General features: G+C 46.3%; 1 protein-coding gene across 1 annotated transcript in view; it reads right to left on the bottom strand.

Annotated features, from left to right (window-relative positions):
• Positions 1-16,836: 16,836 nt before the first annotated feature.
• UTP14A (UTP14A small subunit processome component) overlaps positions 16,837-20,941 on the bottom strand; it is a 684,761-nt gene continuing 680,656 nt past the window's right edge. Inside the window, exon 15 of the mRNA XM_069612971.1 lies at positions 16,837-18,673. Coding sequence (XP_069469072.1) covers positions 18,383-18,673 — 291 coding nt within the window. The 3' untranslated portion in view covers positions 16,837-18,382. The remainder of the gene's footprint in view (positions 18,674-20,941) is intronic.

The following is a 20,941-nucleotide window of genomic DNA, read 5'->3' on the forward strand; positions in this document are numbered from 1 at the left end:
CTTAATATTCAAAGGAAAGAAATGAAGCAATAGTTGTGTAGAAAGGATGACAGACTGCAGCCCCCCCCTCTCCTAACAAAATAGAGCAACACAACTTTCAGAGGTACTTGCTCCTCTTGTCTGAATCTTTGTGACAGCTTTGACCTACATCCTGCTCATGCAGGGTGTTTTTGTTGATGTGCCCCGATACTCAGCAAATGCCTGCTGTCGCAGGGCAGCCTGAGTGGGGCACAACTGTCTGACACAAGGATGTGATTTCCAAAAAAGTACAAGATGTATTATACAATAAAGATGGCAGATCTTAGCAAGTGGGTACCATGCACAGAAAAAGAAAGCATTTGTCTCTTACCAAATCTGTGGGCTCAACCTGACCTGAGCCTGCCATACAGTGAGATAACCGGATCGTTGCCGGATGGTTGTGGGTTATGGAGTCATAAATCCCAGTCCAGCAACTCCAGAAAGAAGAAAATCTTGTGTCACAGTGGTCCACCTTCCATGGGATGGTGCAACATGTTTAGACTGCTCTAGCTCCCCTGACCACCTCCGTGCTCTAGTGTCCTTGGGATATTCTTTGTCACACTATGCCGTTCATAATCTTCCTGGTCCCAGTGATGGCGCTACAGCTTGTTCATCCACCCACTTCTAGTAAATGCCCTTAACGGTCGCGCTGGAACCTTCCTAGGCTGTCTGGTTATAGGAGTTGCCTGCCCCCCCGGCCCCCCTGCCCCTTCTCAGTTTCAGTAAAGTATCTCCCCCTTTAGCCTGCTGGACATACACCTCTCTCCTCCAGTTTTAGACTCTGCTTTCCACTTCCAAGGCCCTCTCTCCACATAATAACCCTCCTTCTCCTTCAATAGCCTTTCCTCCATATGGTAACTCTCCTTCAACAATTCGCTTCCAAAATGGTAACCCCCTCCTCCTCCAATAAATCTCTCACCCTCTAACATCCAGTAATCACTTTCCACCTCTCCTCCTCTCAAAAGACCACTCACTTGCCAATGTCTTCCAAAAACCTACCTCCAGATACTACTCTAAGTGTGGGCTGAGCTACCCTGTTATTGGGCCATGTACCTGTGGGCATATGGACTGGAAGTTGTGTGGCCTGAGGTTATATCCCCTTCTAGGACTCTCAGACCTAGGTGCATTATTTAGTTCTGTTCAAACAAAATTGCATTGTGAAAGTATTTAAAAATTGCACTGTGAAACCTAGCCCCCCCCCTTCTTCTAGGACTCTCAGACTTAGGTGCGTTATTTAGTTGTGATCAAACAAAATTGCATTGTGAAAGTTTTTAAAAAATATGAAACCTAGGCCTTTTCCCCCCTTGTAGGACTCCCAGACTTGGGTGTGTTCTCCAGCATCATTATCACTGTGATAGTAGTGCCATTCTGTGGTTGACCTCTTAGCTAAGCACACATCTGCCAGCTGTCTACCATTGTCAGAGTGCCTGCCGTCTTGGCCAACTGTCAATTGGTCCAGTCTCTCTCTCTGTCTCGTCTGCTTACACCCCTCCCTGTGTCCTTCCCTAGTTTTCTATGGTGATCTCCTTCTCCCCTATCTTTTCTAACTGTTTCTCTATTGACTATCCTGATCTCCTCGCTAAATCAGGTAGGAAGAAGTTTAAAAAGGATATCCTGGTCCCCAATCCAGGCCTCCTTATCGCTGACACCTATACCAGTGCCACCTCTAGGCAAACCTTCACTGACATCCTCTTTGTTGTTTCCTCGCCGGACCTATGGACTCTTCATATGGTCTTGGTGCTTTCTCCTTTCTCTTCTTCTCCCATAAATGGTGGCACCCGGTGGGAGGCTCTCCTGGCCTCCTTCCACTTCTCTATGGTCATCATTAATGTTTACTTGAATGGGACCATCTTGGTCCAAGGCCCTCAGGCCAATCGTCCCCTCTTTGATAGACTCTTCTCGCGCCTCATCAATTTCCTTCCCTTTCCTCCTGTCCCCCTCTCTTCCCTCTACGGCTTCCTCACCTTTCCCTGCTGTCTCCTCCTTGGCTACCTTGCCCTCTCTTCCTTCCTCTCCTACACCTCCGCAGGGCATACCTCTGATTTGTACCCCTCCCCGGAAGTCTTTCAAGGATGGCAACCTTCTCCATATTGCCACTCTTAACTCTCGCTCAGCTGTCAAACACTCCACTGACATTTGCCGCCTCCTGGAGGAACTTGACCTCGATCTCACCGAGACTTGGTTCATGGCCAGCTCTGTTACAAGCTTTGACACTCTCCTCCCTGACGGCTACAAGATCCTCTCTGTGCCCTGGTGCAACCGCTCCAGAGGGGGTGTAGCCCTGATCTTCCCCGAGTGGATTCCTGCCTCTGTCATTCCCACGCAGGCCTACTCCTCTTTTGAATGCCTCGCCTGCAGGCTTTCTCTCTCTCCTAGCCATTGCCTTACCGTGGCTACTATCTATCGGCCACCTGGTCAGATCTCTTAATTTCTGTCTTGAGTGGGCAGACCTTTCCTCTTCCCTCCTGGTCTCGACCACTCAACTCCTCCTTCTGGGAGACTTTAACATACATCTGGATGCTTCCTGTCCTTCCTCTGGACTCTTTTGTGTCCTCTGCGACTCTCTCTCACTCTCACTCTCTATTTTCCCCTCTGGCCCGACTCACTCTGCAGGACACACTCTGGATGTTCTGATCCCTTCAGATTTTCTGCTTTCTATCCCTGTCACCACTGCTCTCTCCTGGTGTGATCACTTTCTCCTCTCCTCCCAGCTCACCCTCTCACCCACCCAGGCTAAGCCAATTCAAACATTGCCACTCACCTTCTCGGTTATCCGACCCATGAAGCGTGTGTCAGTGGAAGCTTTCGCAACGACCCCCCCCCCCCTTGGCTGACTCACACCCTGACACAGCCTTTTCCATGCTCCACTCTGCTATATCGGATACTCTCAATGTTCTTGCCCCTGTCATGAAGATCCACTTGAAGCCCAAAGCCCAGGGCAACTCCTGGTACCACTCAGACCTTGTCACACTCAAATGCAAGTGCATGGTGGCTGAGCAAATATGGCGTGCTTCTGGATCATCCTCTGACAAACTGGCCTGCCGCCTGCTCAAAAGGCAATACCGGCTCTCTGTCCGCACCAAGAAGAGAGCCCACATCCAAGCCCGCATCTCTGCGACATCTAACTACTCGGCCGAACTCTTTAAAATTTGCAAGAAACTGCCCAATCCTGCTGCAGTCTATCTCTCTCCGGTCCCTTTACAGGCCCTCTGCACAGATCAGGCTGCTCATTTCAACTCTAAAACTCAGGACATCCTGTCCTCTCTCTCTTCCTCTACCGCTCCCCCTCCACTCCCTGCTCCTCCTTTGGCCCTTCTTCGGCCACCTCTCTTCCCTCCTTCTCTGCCTTTCCCCTGTTCTCCCCAGATGAGGTTTCTAGACAAGTCCGATCTATGAAAGTCTCATCAAAACAGGTTAATCCCTGTTCCTCCAAAACCATCAAGGACCACATTGACTCCCTGGCCCCTGCTCTGACCGACTTCTGCAACCACTCCTTCGCCACTGGAGTCTTCCCATCTCCCCTGAATCACTCCCTTGTGCACCCTCTTCTTAAGAAACCCTCTGCTGACCCGTCCTGCCCGGCCAACTATCGCCCAATCTCCATCACTCCCTTCCTGGGAAAACTCCTGCAAAAGCTGGCCATCTCCTAGCTAAATCTTCACACTGAATGTGTTGGTTGTCTACATGACCATCAGTCTGGCTACAAAGCTGCCAGAAAAACTGCTCTCCTGAACATCCGTGAATACCTGCTCTCCAAACTTGATTCCAACACCCCCTGTGCCCTCATCTTACTTGATCTCTCTTCTGCCTTTGACATGGTCAACCATGCCATCCTGCTCAATCGTCTCTGTGATAACCTGGGTATCACCGGTCAGGCCCTGGCTTGGCTGACTTCTTTCCTCTCTGATCGACCCTTCCAGGTCCAACTTTGGTCCTTCCTCTCCTCTATCTCTACCTGTGGTGTCCCCCAGGGGTCTAACCTCTCTCCCTGGCTGTTCAACCAATACCTGGCACTTCTTGCCTACCGCATTGCCGCTCTCTGCCCCAACTTTCAGTGCTATGCGGATGACACTCAGCTCGTTTTCAGGCTACCTTCGGCCATCTCTTCTCCGTCTCTCATCACGGACTGTCTGCTATCCAGGAGTGGTCTGCTGCCAATGATCTCTGCCTTAATGCCAGTAAGATTGAGATTCTCCTCATCGGCACACACGTTCCCTCCTTTCCTGTCGCTCTCTGGCCGGTCTCTCTTGGCCAGTCTCCAGGAATGAAATCTCTGCACTGGCTCTCAGTGGCTGCGAGGATTAAGTTCAAAACCCTCTGCATTGTTCAAAAGGCCTTCTGTGGCCTCAATACCTGCAACTTTCCCTTCCTAAATATCTTCCTTCTCAAGCTCTTCGCTCATCCGCCTCCAACTCCCTCAGGGTCAGTCGCTTCTCCAAGCAACGAGTTGGTGGTAGATCTCTTTCTTCGGCTAGGGCCTCCCTCTGGAACAGCCTCCCTGCATCCCTGAAACTTGAGAACCATCTCCGGTTCCGGAAGCACCTCAAATCCTTCCTCTTTGCTTCTGCTTTCTCTCCTCCTCTCCCCAGCTGAACTCCTGGCTTAAACTGTACTGGTTACCTAGCCACCCTCTGATCTCGGGCCCAGGTTTCCCAGCCAGTTACACACCCGCACTGCCTCCCTGGCAACCCCTGTACTTAGGGACTGTTATCGGAATCCCTACAGTCCCCCACCAGCCCTTGACACCTGATGTCTGCACTTACCCTTGCCACCAGCTGGCCCTTCTTCTCTTATTGTTTTATCATTCTTTTACCCATGTACTGCACTGTTGTCACCCCCCACCCACTCTGCACTTTTCCTCTTCCCCCTCCCCCTGCACTTGCACGATCTGAATGACAGCTGGCCTAGTAGGATCATTTCTCTGTCTTCCCTCTCCCTTCCCGCATTGCGCCTTGAAACATTTGTGTATAGGCGCGTTAAAATTGCCATAATCACATCATATCAAGGAGTGCCACCATTTTGGAAATACTCAGTTGCCTTGAGCATGTGGTTGCACTTAACCACTCCCCTCGTGAGCTCTGCTGGCATGCTCGGTTTTAAACTGCGTCTCCCTGCCTCTCAGTGTGTGAATCAGAATCCCTGTGAGCTTTTGGTAAGCAGTGGCTGTTGTCTATGACTTTTAGGAAGAGCTTGACATGCAAAACTGGAAACACTGTATACCCTATGATGGGATCTGTAGAGTCATGTCTGTTGGGCTGTCCCTGTGTGGTAGATGTGCATATGTGTCCTGTTCCTTAATTTGTGTAAGTGCGGGTTTGTTTTCACAGGAGTCCTGCAGACTGCACATGTGCTTGTAGCTGCCCCGCAAACAACACTTGTGTTCAAGTCCACAGTTGTGCCGCATACCTTGCAGAAGGGCATCCGGTAAGATAGCTCAGTGGGTTGAGCATTCGCTGCTGCAATCTGTGTGTGATCTGCAGGTTCGAATCCCAGCAAGGCCAACTCAGACTTTCCTCCTTCCAAGGTCGACAACTGCCGTTGGGTGATATTGCATGTAGATATGTTCCATGTACAGTCCTTCGGCTAAAGCGCTATTTACATAACTTACATCATTATCATCCCACGAACCTTGCTTGTTTTTGCACAAGTCCAGCAAGCAACTCTGGCATTCATTGGTTTCACCCATTTCCTTGGTACCAGTGCAAAGGAAGAAAATGCCTCTAAACATTCACTGGTCAATCTATGAAGCTGTATGTACACCTCCTTAAAGATAAAGTACTTGATTTGAATGCTGAATGTAGGGGTCTGGTTAGTGCGGTGGAACGATTGTCAGGACTACAGGTAGGGTTCTCCAAAAGGGGTTTATGGCCATCCACCATCGCATGGGTGTGGTTGGTGTGTGAGTGCTTCTGTGGCTGCCCATTGCCTTGCCATAGTCTGGAGGCCCATTGACGGTGGTCTGGAGATTCCCTGTTTTCCGCCTCTCGTGTCAGCATCCAAGAGGTTGAGGTGGCACTCAGCCACTTGTTCCACCCCACGGTTTGTCCCCAAGTTTAGGCAAGGTACTGCGTCACACTGCTTATATCATGAACTGAAAGTCTGAAACCCAAGGAACGCAATCTTGGAGCAACAACTGTATATGTAGTGATCGGGTGCAGGCTTGTAATCTGACATGTTTGTTGAACACTATCAATCATCTTTTTATGTTCCGGCGGATACTACTTACTACACACCTAAGCAATATCCCTAGGTAAGCAGAAAGCCATGCACTGGCAGACAAAGACAATCATGCAGGCAAAGAAATAAGCTCGGCAAGCAGTGGCACAGCAGTATTTGACTCCACAGCTTGGAGATCAGCTGGACTCTCTGGCCACCAAGAGTAATCTGCAACTGTACCAATTTACCTGACTTGTACCTTCACACCGGGGATCACAGCGAAGAAGACACCTGAGCTCATCTCTTGATTTTTATCGTAGGCTCGGTTGTATCCACCAGTTTCCCTCGAGCTACCTCTTCCAAGGCCCAAAAGAACAGAGAGCTAAAAGGAGCCTCCCGAGGGATTGGGCTGGGCTCAGAAGCCCCTTCTACTACTTTGGTTGACTGGATTGTGAATTGTTCACAGTCTGTGACCAGGCGCATGGGCATTCAGATCTTGCTGGAAGAATGGATTTGTTAGAAGTGCTGCCGGAGGTGATTATTACAAAACGGTGGATGATGCAGAAAACGGATTTCAATAGAACAATGTCAGGAATATAATTCGCAAAGCATAGTAAGGGACAAGGGTATTAGCATAATTGATCATTTTTATTTGGTCGAATGGTACATTTGACTGAATTTGGCCTGTACCATTCGACTGAATAAAAGCAAACAATTAGTCTAATACATACCGAACATGTGGAGCGGGGGGTTGCAGGGGTGTCCCCCGCTCCCTATGATCGGTATGTATTAGCCTTGGGGAATTGCGGGTGTGTCCCCCGCTTCTTCAACATGGGAGGCAGGGTAAAGGGGACCATGCAGTGTCGGATCTGACCAACGTTAGAGGGACAGATCTGATGCCGCAGGGGTGAAGGGGACCAGGCGGAAACCAAACAGGTAAGTAGGGAAGTGGGGTGGGTTGGTGTGCACACATTTGATTTGCGCTTTGTTCATCTGACAATTGATCTCATGCAGGCAGTTTTTTTTCAGTCTGTTTGCCGAGATCAATTGTCAGATGTAAAAACACCACCAAACCAGGAACAAGATCTGGAAATACTTGTGCAGGATGTGTTTCAGAGCTTCCTGCAAAAATCAGATGGAGATAAGATCCTTCTGGATCGGACTCCTGGGTCTCCTCCACATAGCAAAGAAATCAATTGATCTGGGATGTTCTGACCTGCTTAAACGTTTGTCAGCTAAAGGAGCAAGTAGATGGCCAAAACAATGAATTCCAAAGACATCTTGCTCAGTGACACATGCCTCACAGAGTACCAGAATCCAGCCCAGGCCACACTCACAAGAAGGAAGTTTGCAGACTGGCTGGCTTTGGACTAACATTTTCAAGTATATATGGGGGTCCATACCTGCCCACTAATCATTCACAGACTACCAACAGCAACATTCCATCTCCAGACACGAGGCAGCATATGGACCGACCATTTCCTACACTCATTTGACATTAGCACTAATAATCCACACCATATACCGTGCCCACCTGCACCAGCATGTCTGACGAGAAATAAACGGATCACCGCTGAAGCCCTCATTCCACTGGTTCTACCCACTCTAAATATGATTCCCAACTCAGCCGACCTTAACCTACTAGTAGAACGCCATGACCAAAGCTATCGACCTTGTTGCCCCTCTAAAACTACATAAAGGTAAACCTAAAGCACATCTCAACTCCTGGTACACTCCTGAACTTAAAATACTTAGAAATAAAAAGTCCAAAATGGAAGCCCTTTGGAAAATTAACCCAACAGAGGAACATAAAATCAATCTCACAAATGCATCCTCCCTTTATAAAAGAGAAATAATTCGCACTAAAAAGGAAGCCTATAATATAAGAATAAGTAATGCTAGTTCCAGTACCAAAGAACTATTCACCATCCTGAAGGAGTTAGAAAACCCTAATCCACCCACGGACACGTCCGTGAAGGACCTACTCTGGTGCACTAGTATCCAAGATGCCCTTGCGAACAAAATCACTGGCCTACAAACTAAAATTGAAAACAAAAGACTACAACTCTCTAATAGCAGCCCCACCCCCAGCCACCCTATCCTCAGCTCACCCACCACCACTATCCGTAACCCTAACACTATCCCTAGCCCACCCACCACCCCTAACACTAACCATGGCTTCACCTTTAAAAAAAAAGTCACTGCTCTACAAGTGCAAAAAATCATAACCTCCCTCAAACCGTCAAACTGGAAAGGGGACAGTTGCCCTGCACAGATTATAAAAGACGCAGCAAGAGATCTCGCCCCCTTTATCTCCAAGCTCATAAACATGTCATTCTCCACTAACTCGGTACCCAATAACTTGAAACAGTCATGGGTCCTCCCGCTACTAAAAAAAACAGACCTTGGACCCAGCCATCCCTACTAATTACAGGCCTATCACAACCGTTCCCTTCCTGTTAAAAAGTCTTGACAGAGTTGCTTACTTGCAAATTCAGCATTACCTAGAGTCTAACCAATTACTTGGATTGCGTCAGTCTGGCTTCCGGCCTCAGCATGGAACAGCCCTTGTTGATCTTAAGAGCCAGATTGACGAAATCAAAGATAAGGGCAAGGCGGCCATCCTACTCCTTTTAGATCTCTCAGCCGCCTTCGACCTGGTTGACCATAAGATTCTCTGTAATCACCTCTCCTCTGCAGCCCACTTCTCCCCAACTGCTGTCGCGTGGATACAGTCCTTCCTGACCAATAGAACCATGAGAGTCTTCTCTCCGGTGGCAGCAGCAGACCCTATCCCCATTACTTGCGGCTTCCCTCAAGGTTCATGTGTTTCACCGACCTTATACAATATTTTCACAAAGCTCCTTTTTGATAGAACTGGACCGTCTGGGTGTCACCTATACAAACTACGCGGATGACACCCAGATACTCCTCACTATCTCGGGCAACTACAAAACTGATGTAACCAGGATCAATGAAATCTTCTCCGTCATTCAGGCATGGATGGCCACACATGGCCTCTGCCTGAATGACGAGAATACTGAACTGCTCATTGTTGGTTCACCCAACAACTTACAAAAACTAAGTCCCAACTATTCCAACACCATAATCAATGGTAATACTATCCCGGTTGCCAAAAATGTAAAAACACTTGGCTTTTACCTCGATGCTAATACCAACCTCGCCAAACAAGTCAACTTGACCGCTTCAGCCACTGCCTATACAGGAAAACTAATTAGAGATTGTAGACCATTTCTTTCCTCTAACAGTTGCCTCACACTAGCTAGAGCTCTTATACAATCTAAGTTAGACTGCTGAAATAGCCTCTACCTAGGTACCAATCAAGCGATAATTAGCAAACTCCAAGTCCTTCAAAATAATGCGCTACAGGCAGCACTAAACATCCCCAGGCGTGAGCACATCTCTGCCACTAGAACCTTATGCAAATGGCTCACCATCCATCATAAAATCGATCTAAAAACCCTCTGCCTTACCTACAAAGCACTCAACCAGCTAGCCCCTCCCTACCTTACTAACAAATTCACTCTGAAATCTTCCCCTAGAACTACAAGATCCTCCAACACCCTATGTCTCACAGTACCTAGATTTACCTCTAAAAGAGCCGGAGGTTCGAGCTTCACTGTCCTCGCCTCCCAACTCTGGAACACCCTGCCACTGAATATTAAGGCGTCCAAATCCTTCCAATCGTTCAGGAAGCTTGCCATTGGGTGGCTTCTGACAAAAAGTCAACCTTCAAGTTAGACCTCAGCTATAAATTGTACATATTGCACATGGCTAATTTCTGTCATTATTGGTTGCTATTACCTCTACTGTCTGTATATTCTGTATATATGTATGTACATATATCATGTATACCTGTTGATCTACTACTACTGATTATTACCATGTACTGTGCCCTGTAACTTGTACTAAGCGCCCTTATACTCCCGGGTCCGGAGCGCTATAGAAATATAATAAACAAACAAACAAGCATCAAAGTTGATGTACACAGATCCCACAAAGACATATGAAGAATATCTCTCCTCCATCACTCGTGACTCCAGGGCCCATGGAAGGAGAAGAAGGCAGTGGGAACGTGCAGGTGGAATACCTAGGGGGTCTTGCCCCAGACCCAGAAGTGAATCCGTTCTGGAAAATATGGGGCAAGGTCCCCTGTCCATTCCATTTGGTATCTACAGTTTTTTCTCTATTGGTACTTTTATTTTGGGTCACCAAAGTTTGAATAGATTCGGCTGCTTGGTTGAATTAGGCACTGGAGTAATAGTGCAGAGTTATTCTGCTGGGGTGGGATTTTTTTGTGGTTTCGGGGAGTGGGCCCAATCAGGCTTGTGTTCTCCTGAAACTGTTACCCTGTTTTCCCAAAAATGGGACTGGTGCTCAAGGGACTCCCTAAATGGGCGAATTCCAAATTACGACCCTGAAAGTACAAGGTATTAACACCCATTTAAGCAGAGATTCTATGTCGATGATTGATATGGATATAAAAAATGAATTTCTTCAAGAAACACACGTTCTTCCTCAAGACAAATGTAGAATAGTGAAAATAAGTTTTCCATCCCTATACTTTGAGTGGTGCAAAAAAAAAGAGAAGTATACCCATTAGGTTTCTCACGCTTCAGTCATCGAGAAATACTTAAAAATGTTCTCTCTGCAACGCTTAGGTTCTGCCAATCAGCTTGAAACTGAGGCAACATCTTGTCAGACCAATACAAAATTGAACTCTCCATCTACTACCAACTCTCCTTTACTGAAGGAGCCTTTGATGGGGTAAATGGCTGTAAAAAAGAAGCTTGCCCTGCATTCAGAGAATTGATGATGATGATTGTGATGAACAACTGGCCATACAGTTACCCCTAAGAATCAAATATCTGTCCAATGGATATCTTAACACATCTTGGACAGATCGGGAATCTTAAGAAACCTAATGGGTGTACCTCTCTTTTTTGCACCACACAAAGCAACGTGTAGGGATGGAAAACTTGTATTTCTCAATGACTGAGATGTGGACATTTTTCCATCAGTATGAATGAGATTACACTAATTACGTATATGTTCACAAACGTTTCTGCAGAACTTACATGACCTTGGTCCCTAGGGAGCTGCCCATAGAGATAGGTCAGAAGTCCTGGTCTGACCATAGGCCGGTTACTCTTCAGTTGCAGTTTCTGGCTTTCCCTCGCCCGATTTCGAAATCTTAAATATTAAATGATTTAATCCTGAGAGCTATTACTATTAGAACTCATATTTCTGATTTTATTTGTACTTTCAAGAGAACGAAATGGGACACATGGATTTGGAGACGGTGTGTGATGCGGGAACAATTGTGGTTAGAGAGAATATAGACAGCAAACAGCAGCTTTTGTGAAGACCATGGACTAGACACAACAATACCTACAAGAGGTGGTTAAGGAGTACAAGCACACAGGAATACACAGGGCTCAAGAATCAATTTGAGGATAATTTTGCTTATTGTTCCACACAACCTTTGTGAAATACCAAACCATTTTATTAATCAAAAGGCAACAAAATAATCAAGTTGGTCTTTTGGATACAAGATCCGGGCCCCTTGTGATTTGGAGAAAGGGTGGCAAATGAGATAATGCAGACAACTACAAATCTCTCAACAATGAAATCTGCTTAAATGTCATGGTGCAACAGGAATTCTCAGCTTTGGTTTGCCTCCATAAACTGTCAGATAGGCATGGCCTGGAATCCCCCATTTACTCAGAGGAGGTTGAGCAGGCCATCAATTCTCCCAACGGAAAAAAGCAACTGGGTCCTGATAGTTTTTCGATTTTCTTCTATAAAAAAGTCAAAGGCACGGAAATCTCACATCTAAGCAAGCTGTTCAACTTCAGCCTTGTTTTAGGCTCTGCATCACACCTGATGGCAGAATCTATTACGACTTTACTCCTAAAACAGAGTAAGGAAGTCTTACAGTATGCCTCGTATCCTCCATTTCTCTAGTCAACACAACAATTTGTGAAGATTATGACCACAAGTTTAAAGAAGGTTCTTCTGACATTGGTTGAATCGGACCAAAGTGGCTTTATTATAAATCGCAGGGCACATGAAAATATCTGGCATGTATTAAACACGGTCGACTCTGCGACAAGCTCAGATTAAAAACGTGCCTTGTTGACACTGGATGCCAATAGACATGTGATGGTATCAGCTGGGCATACTTCAGAGATGCATTGGATGCCTTTGAATTTGTCCCACTTTTTGTAAACTGATATTTGTCAACTTTCAAATTCCTCTTACTAAAATCAAGGTGAACAATTCATTTATCAAACCCATAGTGATTTCTAGTGGCACATGTCAGTTTTGCCCCATTTTACATCTAATCTTTGTCCAATCCATGGAGACCCTTGCACAAGCAATCTGTAAACACAAAAAGATTAAGGGAATAGATTGCTGTGGGAAATCTCTCTAATTTACAAAATATACTGATATTATGCTTTGTCTGAGGGATGTTGGACCTTTACTCCAACAAACAGTGGATGTATCTGTTTTGAGGCAGTTTCAGAATGTGTCCGGTTTTACAATTAATTTCTCTGAATCAATGGGTATGAATGTTACAAAATTTCCCTAGACATCTGCACAGCTTCATAGGTCCTATCAATGTCAATGGTGAAAGGGGCACTTGGAATATTTAAAGATTAATCTCACCCCCTTATATGGCCAGATGCTATGAAATGAGCGTGGAGGACTTGTAATGATAGGACCCGTAAGACATTTCTTGGCGGGGATGTATTGCAGCAGTCAAGATGACCTTGCCAAGATTTGTATACTTATTTTCAGTCAATACCCATTCCAATTCCATCTCTGGTACTTAAATGTCTACCATGAAAACTCTTTGAATTAATTTGGGGGGAATAAGTCCTCTAGCGTTCCCCACAAGATTCTTTTTGTGCTACTCTGCAGGGAGGGCTGGCTTTCCCACGTACTTCACAGTTCACAAATCAGCCCAATATTAGACTGGTCATGTCAATCCAGGTTGAAAAGGTGGTGATACATCAAGCAGAGATCCACCAGATTATCGCTTGCCAATCGCCCCTTCCTTTCTATAAAGGCAAGGCTGAGAGGTGGGCCTCTTCTACCATCTACTCGCTGCTCCTTAATCCACTAGGGATAGGAAACTCAAAATGTTGGGGTTTCCATTGGGTCCGGCCCATATTTGTTCACTGGCGAATAATCTTGATTTCTCTTTGGCAATAATGAATGACAATTCTAGAGTATTGGAAATCCAGTAACTTTGCTTTGGGTTGTCTCTTTAGGGGAAGAGCTCACACTCACTGTGTCGGGATGCTGCCATTATATCCAATGACACCAATCAAGTTCCCATGGGGAGGTTCGAGATGCTGAAACGAGAGCCCCAAAAGGATTGAACTGTCACTTGCCAATGGGACAGAAAATAGACCTATTTCTCAATGCTTTAGACTGTCTTCTCTGAGCATTCTAGGTGGGATGAGGAATTCAGAACCACGAGGTCTGTGAAGTCAGGGATCCATAGCTGAGAGAAAGCCCATAAATATTCTAAGAGCACCTATTAAAGAATACAACTGCAAGATATGCTCTTGTTGTAACATGACTCCCCAGAAACTGCATAAAATCCATCCAGATTTTGCCACCCGCCTGCCAGAGGAAAAGTTGGGAAGCAGGTACTTAAAACACATGTGGTTGAGGTGCACCAAGGTACAATCTTAATTCGAATACACTAATCTCAAAATGAGCTTGATTTTGGAACTTTAAATGCGCATATCCCAAAGTGACCCGGGCAGAAACTGCATCTGGGCGCAAATGGAAAAAAGAATTTGGTACAGGTCATGAGCCGCGCAGACATAGATTAAATGATTTAGAGAGACAAGAGGAATTAGAGATTCAATTTGCCGTAGGCTCAGTGGAAGGAAGTTCCAAGACCAAGGGCCTAGGGTCTATCCCCCCAGGTTGAAGCCCTAGAAAAGGGGACCACCAGAGACCTTGTCCCGTGGATCGCTAAGATCGTTTGGGGCAGTGAGTTACGATCTTTGATGATAAATAGGTGGGGGCCAGGCCATGGATACATTTCAAAACCGGGCCTAGGACTTTAAACAAAATCCTCTGTTGCCCTGGGAGCCAATGAAGGCTTTTTCGACACTGCAAGATGGCCGATTTCTTAGGCAGCGCAAAGATCAGTCTCACTGCAGAATTCTGGGAAACCTGCAGTCTCTTCAGCTGATATTTCGGTATACCCTTCAAAAGGGCATTACAATAATCCAGCTTAGAGTCTGTGAGTGTGCCAACTAAAGTTGGACGGTCCTTCTCGGAAATTAGGTGGCAATAAAGGCTTAAGAAGTTTTAGTTGATTTGATTAATGTGTAAATTGCAGCTCATGCTGGACTGCCAAATGCAGCAAAGATTCTTCACTGTCTGAGTATATTTGGTTGGCATCCCAAATAAGGTTGGGCAGGAGGGGTGGGGGGGGTGGGGAGAGGGGAGTGTAGGACATTTGTTCATTTTTTTTTTTGAGCCAATAACGATAATCACTGTTTTAGATGGATTAAGTTGGAGCTTTTTTCCAGCATCTAACTTTGTATTATGTCTGCATATGTTAAAACTCGCACCATTGCCTCCAGTGGTTGCTTTAGCCGGACATACATCTGGGTGTCTTCAGCATATCAATGATAGCATAAGCCAAACTGGAAAAGATGTTAACCAACGTGCGTATTTAGACGTTAAACAACAAGGGAGACAGAGAGGAGCTCTGGGACACTCCACAGGTGACAGGTGATGGATCAGACAGGTATGGGCCTTATTTGACCTGCTGAGAATGGTCTGTCAAAATCCAGGTGAATAATTTGAGTGTGTCATCAGATACCTGTGCCAATAGCGATAGTCTTGACATAAGAATGTCGAAATCGACTGTGTTGAAAGCTGCCGACAAGTCTAGCATAACTAGCATGCTAATGTCACCATCGTCGACAGCCTCGAGCAGATCATCCCAGATGGCCATAAGTGCAATCTCTGTGCCATGGCCTGGTCTAAATACTGACTGATATAAGTCCAGGATGTTGTGTTCCTCCAGGAAGTTCTGCAGCTGCAGTCTTAATTTGTTTCCAAAATGTTTGCAGGCCACAGAAGACCAGCAACTGGACGATAGTTGGACATCATTTTGTGATCCAATGTTGGTTTCTTCAAAAGGGGTGTAAAATGGTATTTCTTTCAAATCCGGTGGAACACAGGCCTGGGTTAGAGAGGCATTTACTAAAGCCTGAATAATCCCACAGAGTTTGTTTCCCCATGCACCCAGTGGAGATTATGCTTGGGGACAGGGATGAGGAGAGACTATATCCCATCCTGGGCCCTACTGTGTTGCTCATACTCACCTATGGTGCATAGCACGTCTTACAATTGCACAGTTCTGGAAGTTTCCCCATCACCCAATGACTGTTCATTGGTGGGTAGGATGTTATTGATGCTTTTTGAATAATAAACACCTGTCCTACAGTCCTCTTTTGCTGAAGAATTCCTCACTGCTGTGATGCTTCACCCTTCTACTGCTGGTGGTTCACTTGCTGTGAGGCATTGTTGTGCTGCATTTGGCTGGAATATTTTATACCATTGTATGTCCTTATGTGGTGGATGCAGTGTTCTTGACCTTTCATAAGTTTACTTTTGTTCTATGGTGTTTTGTCGCTGCAAGTATCCATTTCAGTTTCCCTTTGATTATGGTTTGTTACTTGTCTCTTGTTTTTGATTATCTGATATGACTTTTGACATTTGTTTGCAGATAGTCTGGTCTTTTGCCCAGTTGGGCATTCCAGCCAAGAGCCACTGGGAATTTCGCTTTAGCCATACAGTGTCTTAAGGGCTTAAGTCACCAGTTAAAGAGGATGACATGAGACATGCCTGGGAAGCCCTTGTATGGCCTTCCAGTACGATATCATCCTCGCTTTTGTCCCGTTGAGACCAGTGTTTCCTCTTTGTGGAAGAGAGGGAAGACTGGCACAAGGCACCTCTGGAGTGGGGCCTTTTGTGGTGTTTCTTGCAAATTATTTCTGCCTTTGCTTTAACTGGAAGGATCTTCATCAGGTGTGGGACATTCCAATGGCCTCCCTTCCTCCAACAACATTTAAGTGGCCAGACCACAGCAAATTTGGCTGTGCAATCCCTGAGTGCCCTGGGATTCATTGCCTGGCAGAAGCCACACTCCAAAACATTGTCTTTTGTCTCAAAACACCATATGCAAATTGTGCAAGGGTCGGAAATCGACATCTACGAAGTGCAGTACGTGCAGCATTTGAAACCAACACTTTAGAAGAACCAGACATTATTAATTTAAATGACACAAAGAAAAAACCTCAGAGAGAAATTATCCCGAAGCAGCATCCTGAGTGTACGGGAAAAGGGTACTTAGGTCAGAGGCCATGGTGTGCCTTCCATGTACTGAAGTCATCGTCATTTCTTGAGTCGGGAATGGCACGGTCGACACAGAGGCGCACGACATCCTGTGCTGGGGGAAGGTTTCCAATGCCAGCTGCACCACTGGAGATACATCTGAAGAGGAGGAATCTATTAGAGGATGTTATCCATTAGAAATGGACAGCAGCCATCCAGAGCAATGTGGCAAATCAATATTTCATTAAGTTCAACTGAATATTACATAGCAAAGAAGAGTGGTTTAATAAAAAGAATCAACTACACCTTGGGTACATCTTTGATATTATTACTTTACACCTGGAGGCCATTTTTTTCCTGCAACAACTCTATAACCTCCCTCTCGAGAATAACATCCCATATTGCCTAGAAGCGCAGTTTAGGTTTCATATATTTCATTGTGTTGGCAATGGCAGGCCTCGGTCACACCGAAAGCCAATTAGGCACCACTAAGTACTGCCAAACCGCATGCAGTGCCACAAGACCACACGCACAATATAACACTGCACAGAGTAAGTCTTTAAACAGGAAAGCTTAAAATAACTTAACACAGCTTAAGATGAGGGAGCTATGTAGGAAATACATGTATTACATTTATAGAAAACCATCTCTCCCTCGTCATTCATAAATCCCTGCTTGACTTGGACAGTAAATATTTTTGCATGCACGGAAAGTTGTTTATGCAATCTTTGAATAACAGGAATAATAATTAAAATCGCATTTGGGATCCAGTAGCAGCAATTGTCACCAAGAAGAAACTGATAACAAATATTTTGTCATTTCAGATGGTGGGCAGGGGATGGGCACAGTGAACATTCATAGTATTTGCTGAGTGCAAATGAACAGAAAATCTGCAGGGACAAAGAAAAAACGGATCTAGTTCCAAATGGCCGACTCTGCTAGACTGAACTTTCAACACCGCTGAGCACAACTGACAGGGTCTTGGGTCAAAGCTGAAGTCAAAGAAGTGGTAAATCTTTGAAACAACAAAGAGAATATGGGAACACGCATTGGGTTTGTATTTCATTCAAGTGGATAGAATCACCTAATGAGAGTTATCGATGATAGATTAACCATGCACAATAGTGGAAATAATAAGTGATACTTCTTCATGTACCTCTTTGTTGAACACAGCATAGAGATGTAATAATGAACCCAAGGAAAACCATGTGTAACGGTTTCTTCCTGCGAGTACTATGAAGTGTGTCCCGAAAGATCAGTTACACAAAGTGGGCATGACCCAATGCCTGTATACAGAGAAACTGCAAAGTAGATTAACTTCCCGCAACATAATAAGGCCGAAAACGGACACAATCTGACTAAAACATACAATACAGAAAGGGTAACGGTTTTGAGTATTTGCTGTACTGGATTACTAAACAAAATGACCTCTAGAATGAGAACAGAAATACTCCAAAAAGTTTGCTGGTGCAGGTCGTAGGCAGAGTTCCATTATTTACCTACATATGCAAAATGTAAGAAATATTTCCTCTTTAATGGCACATAAATGAAGTAGTAGGTATATATCAATTTCCTCAGGGTTCAGAGCACCCATTGCCTCTAACAGTAGCTTGTTTTGCAGCGGTGTGTTTTAGAAAGCAGGCAGACCAGAACGATTCATGGTGTGCATCCTGCATATGAACCAGTAAGTTTGAGATTATGTCAGATCCTCACGCAAACATCAGTCCCACAGACAACAGGCTTCTGAGAGACTCATGGTTTCATGACCATACTATTTCAATATCTGGTCCCTTAGGTCTCCGATTGACTACAAAGGCTTTTGTTGCTTCTGTATGTATTTTCTTGACTTGTTACGGCGGGCATCTTTTGCATTAAATTTGTTTGGGTCCAGTTCAAAAGCAGGCTTGACTTTCTGGCTTTGCTTTTGGAAAGCATCCTCTTCGGAGATAGGCTCAATGATGTGTCCTTGTTTTGTGATCACCCGTGGGGCTGTTAGCTTCTGAAAGGCCCGTTGAGTGTTCCAAGCAGTGCCAATGGGTGCTCGGATACTTCCCTCAAATTGCTCACGGTTGTTGAAGGGGAAGGGCAGCTCATTTACCTGAAACACAGATCAAACAAAAACCTTGGTCAACTAGCAACACTAAATAATACTATTGCCTGCACGTTGTCATAGCCCTCTTCTTAATGGCAATATAGGACTAGGGTAAGGTTCTTTCAATTTCTCACACACAAAAGTGAAACGCATAGAGTAACAGTAACCACTGAAGTGCTCAGGGTCTGTGTATGGCATGGCCTTAGCTTACATTCTCAGTGCAAGGGACGGAACATACTCAACCTTTCTACTGTGAATGATCAATGTAGTTGGTACAGCATTCCTACAGCAGCAAAAAGACAAATATTCTAGAACATATATGAATTAATCTGTTACCCTCATTATCACTCCATCTATCCGCTGCCTCGTCCAAGAAAGTGACAATCACTAATGCACACATAACTTTCCCTCCAGGGACTTTGCTAAGATTCACCATCAATAACGCCTCTTTTCAGGTTCACACAAACAAAGAACAAGTTACTTACCCCGGGTAACGTTCTTTCGACGGGATGTACCTTCCACGTATTCCTGATCTTTGATATTTCCAATATCCAGCATTGATGCTTTGGAATTTATTTTTCCAGCAGGGGGCGCTGTGCATCAATGCTGTCGACTCGATGTCCTTCGGAGACCTCCGTCTCGATGTCGACATCACCAAAGGTATATGTATATGTTTTTACAAGCAAAGGATTTATTTCTTGTACCCGACGTTTAGTCCTCCTGAGAGAGCGTAGACTGTAACCGCAAGGGAAATTCTACAGCGAGGTAGGTTGGGATGGGCGGTAAGGAATACGTGGGAGGACCATCCGGTCAAAAGAACGTTACCAGGGGTAAGTAACGTGTTCTTCTAATGGATTGTGTCCTCCCACATATTCCTTATCTTTGATACACTCCCAAAGCAGTCCCAGTTTGACTACACTGTTTGTGAGCAGGGACTCGAGGAGGACAACGCAGACACTGGTGCCCCCGATGTGATCCGACGCCGCCGTTGGCGTTGCGCAGCCCGAGGCGGGCTGGGATCCTTGCTGGCCGTGCCGGCACTGCTCTAGGGGCGGGCTGTTCCCTGCCTCGACTTTGTTCTTTCACCTCTGCAGTGTCCGCCATGGAGCACGGAGACGGCTCAGCCGCGGGCCTCCCCCCCATCCCGTCAACGAGACTTCGGCACCCGGGGTTGAGCTGCGGCACACCAGGGGATCCTGGGTGCCGCTCTCCCCTGACGGCGCAGCGCAGAACATACGATTCTTGGCGGGCATAAGTAAGTGGGAGATAGAGTCCTCAAGCACCCACATCATAGCACACCAGACCTCATCAACAATTGGGACTGGAGTGTCTACCACAACCCCCATATTAACGTGGCCACGTGTGCGGTGGGCCTATCGTCAACGAGGCTTCAGCACCCGGGGTCGAGCTGCGGTGCACCAAGGGATCCCAGGTCCCGCGCTCCCCCGATGGCGAAACGCAGAACATACGATCCTTGGCGGTCATAAGGTACGTGAGAGATAGAATCCCCAAGCACCCACATTGTAATGCACCAAACTGTATCACCAATTGGGACCTACGTAGTGCCTACCACTAGGCCCACGTTAACGGGCCCATGTGGTGAGGACATAAAACGGGACCACGCTACCCTTGGGTGGGCACCAGCTGGTCGCACTTGCTGGCGGATACCCTGGGACTTGTTGACCGGCGCCTGAGGCCCGAGCCCTGGACCGGCTCCGTTCCTCCTCCCTTCATGGTGCCCCATGGAACGTGGATGCGGCCAGTCCATTCCACTCTTACGGTGAACCCCTATACGCGGCTCTGACCACATTGGATACCTGTACCGTGCCTTGAAAGTCACTACTTCCTGGTCACATCGGCGTGGCCCCCTACCCATTCTGATTATGTGCCCCATACACTGGTCGGTGTCTTCCGCTGGTCACACCGATCCTCACTGAGACATTGGTGCGGGCCCGCTGGCGATGGGGTATGCATCCTGACCTCCCTATATTTCCATAGGCCATACAGGGGCAGGCCGTGTACAATACAACGTGACGGGGAGGAGGCGCTCCTCGCCCCCCACCCCGCAAAAAAAAAGTTAAAAAACAACTGGACCCCTGATCCTCGAGTTGTCGGTCACCCGGGTGGTGGTACTGGGGAGCTGTGACTAATCCTCGGCAATCAACAGCAGTTGTGCCAGACTACTCATCCACATGGGGATTGATTTGAGGCTCTGTTCCCTGCTCTCCCGCTGCAAGCCGAGATCCCACTGTCTGCATTGGCAACCACATCTAC

This window comes from Ambystoma mexicanum, chromosome 5p, assembly GCF_040938575.1.
Source record: "Ambystoma mexicanum isolate Mex_15411 chromosome 5p, UKY_AmexF1_1, whole genome shotgun sequence".
Classification (NCBI taxonomy): domain Eukaryota; kingdom Metazoa; phylum Chordata; class Amphibia; order Caudata; family Ambystomatidae; genus Ambystoma; species Ambystoma mexicanum.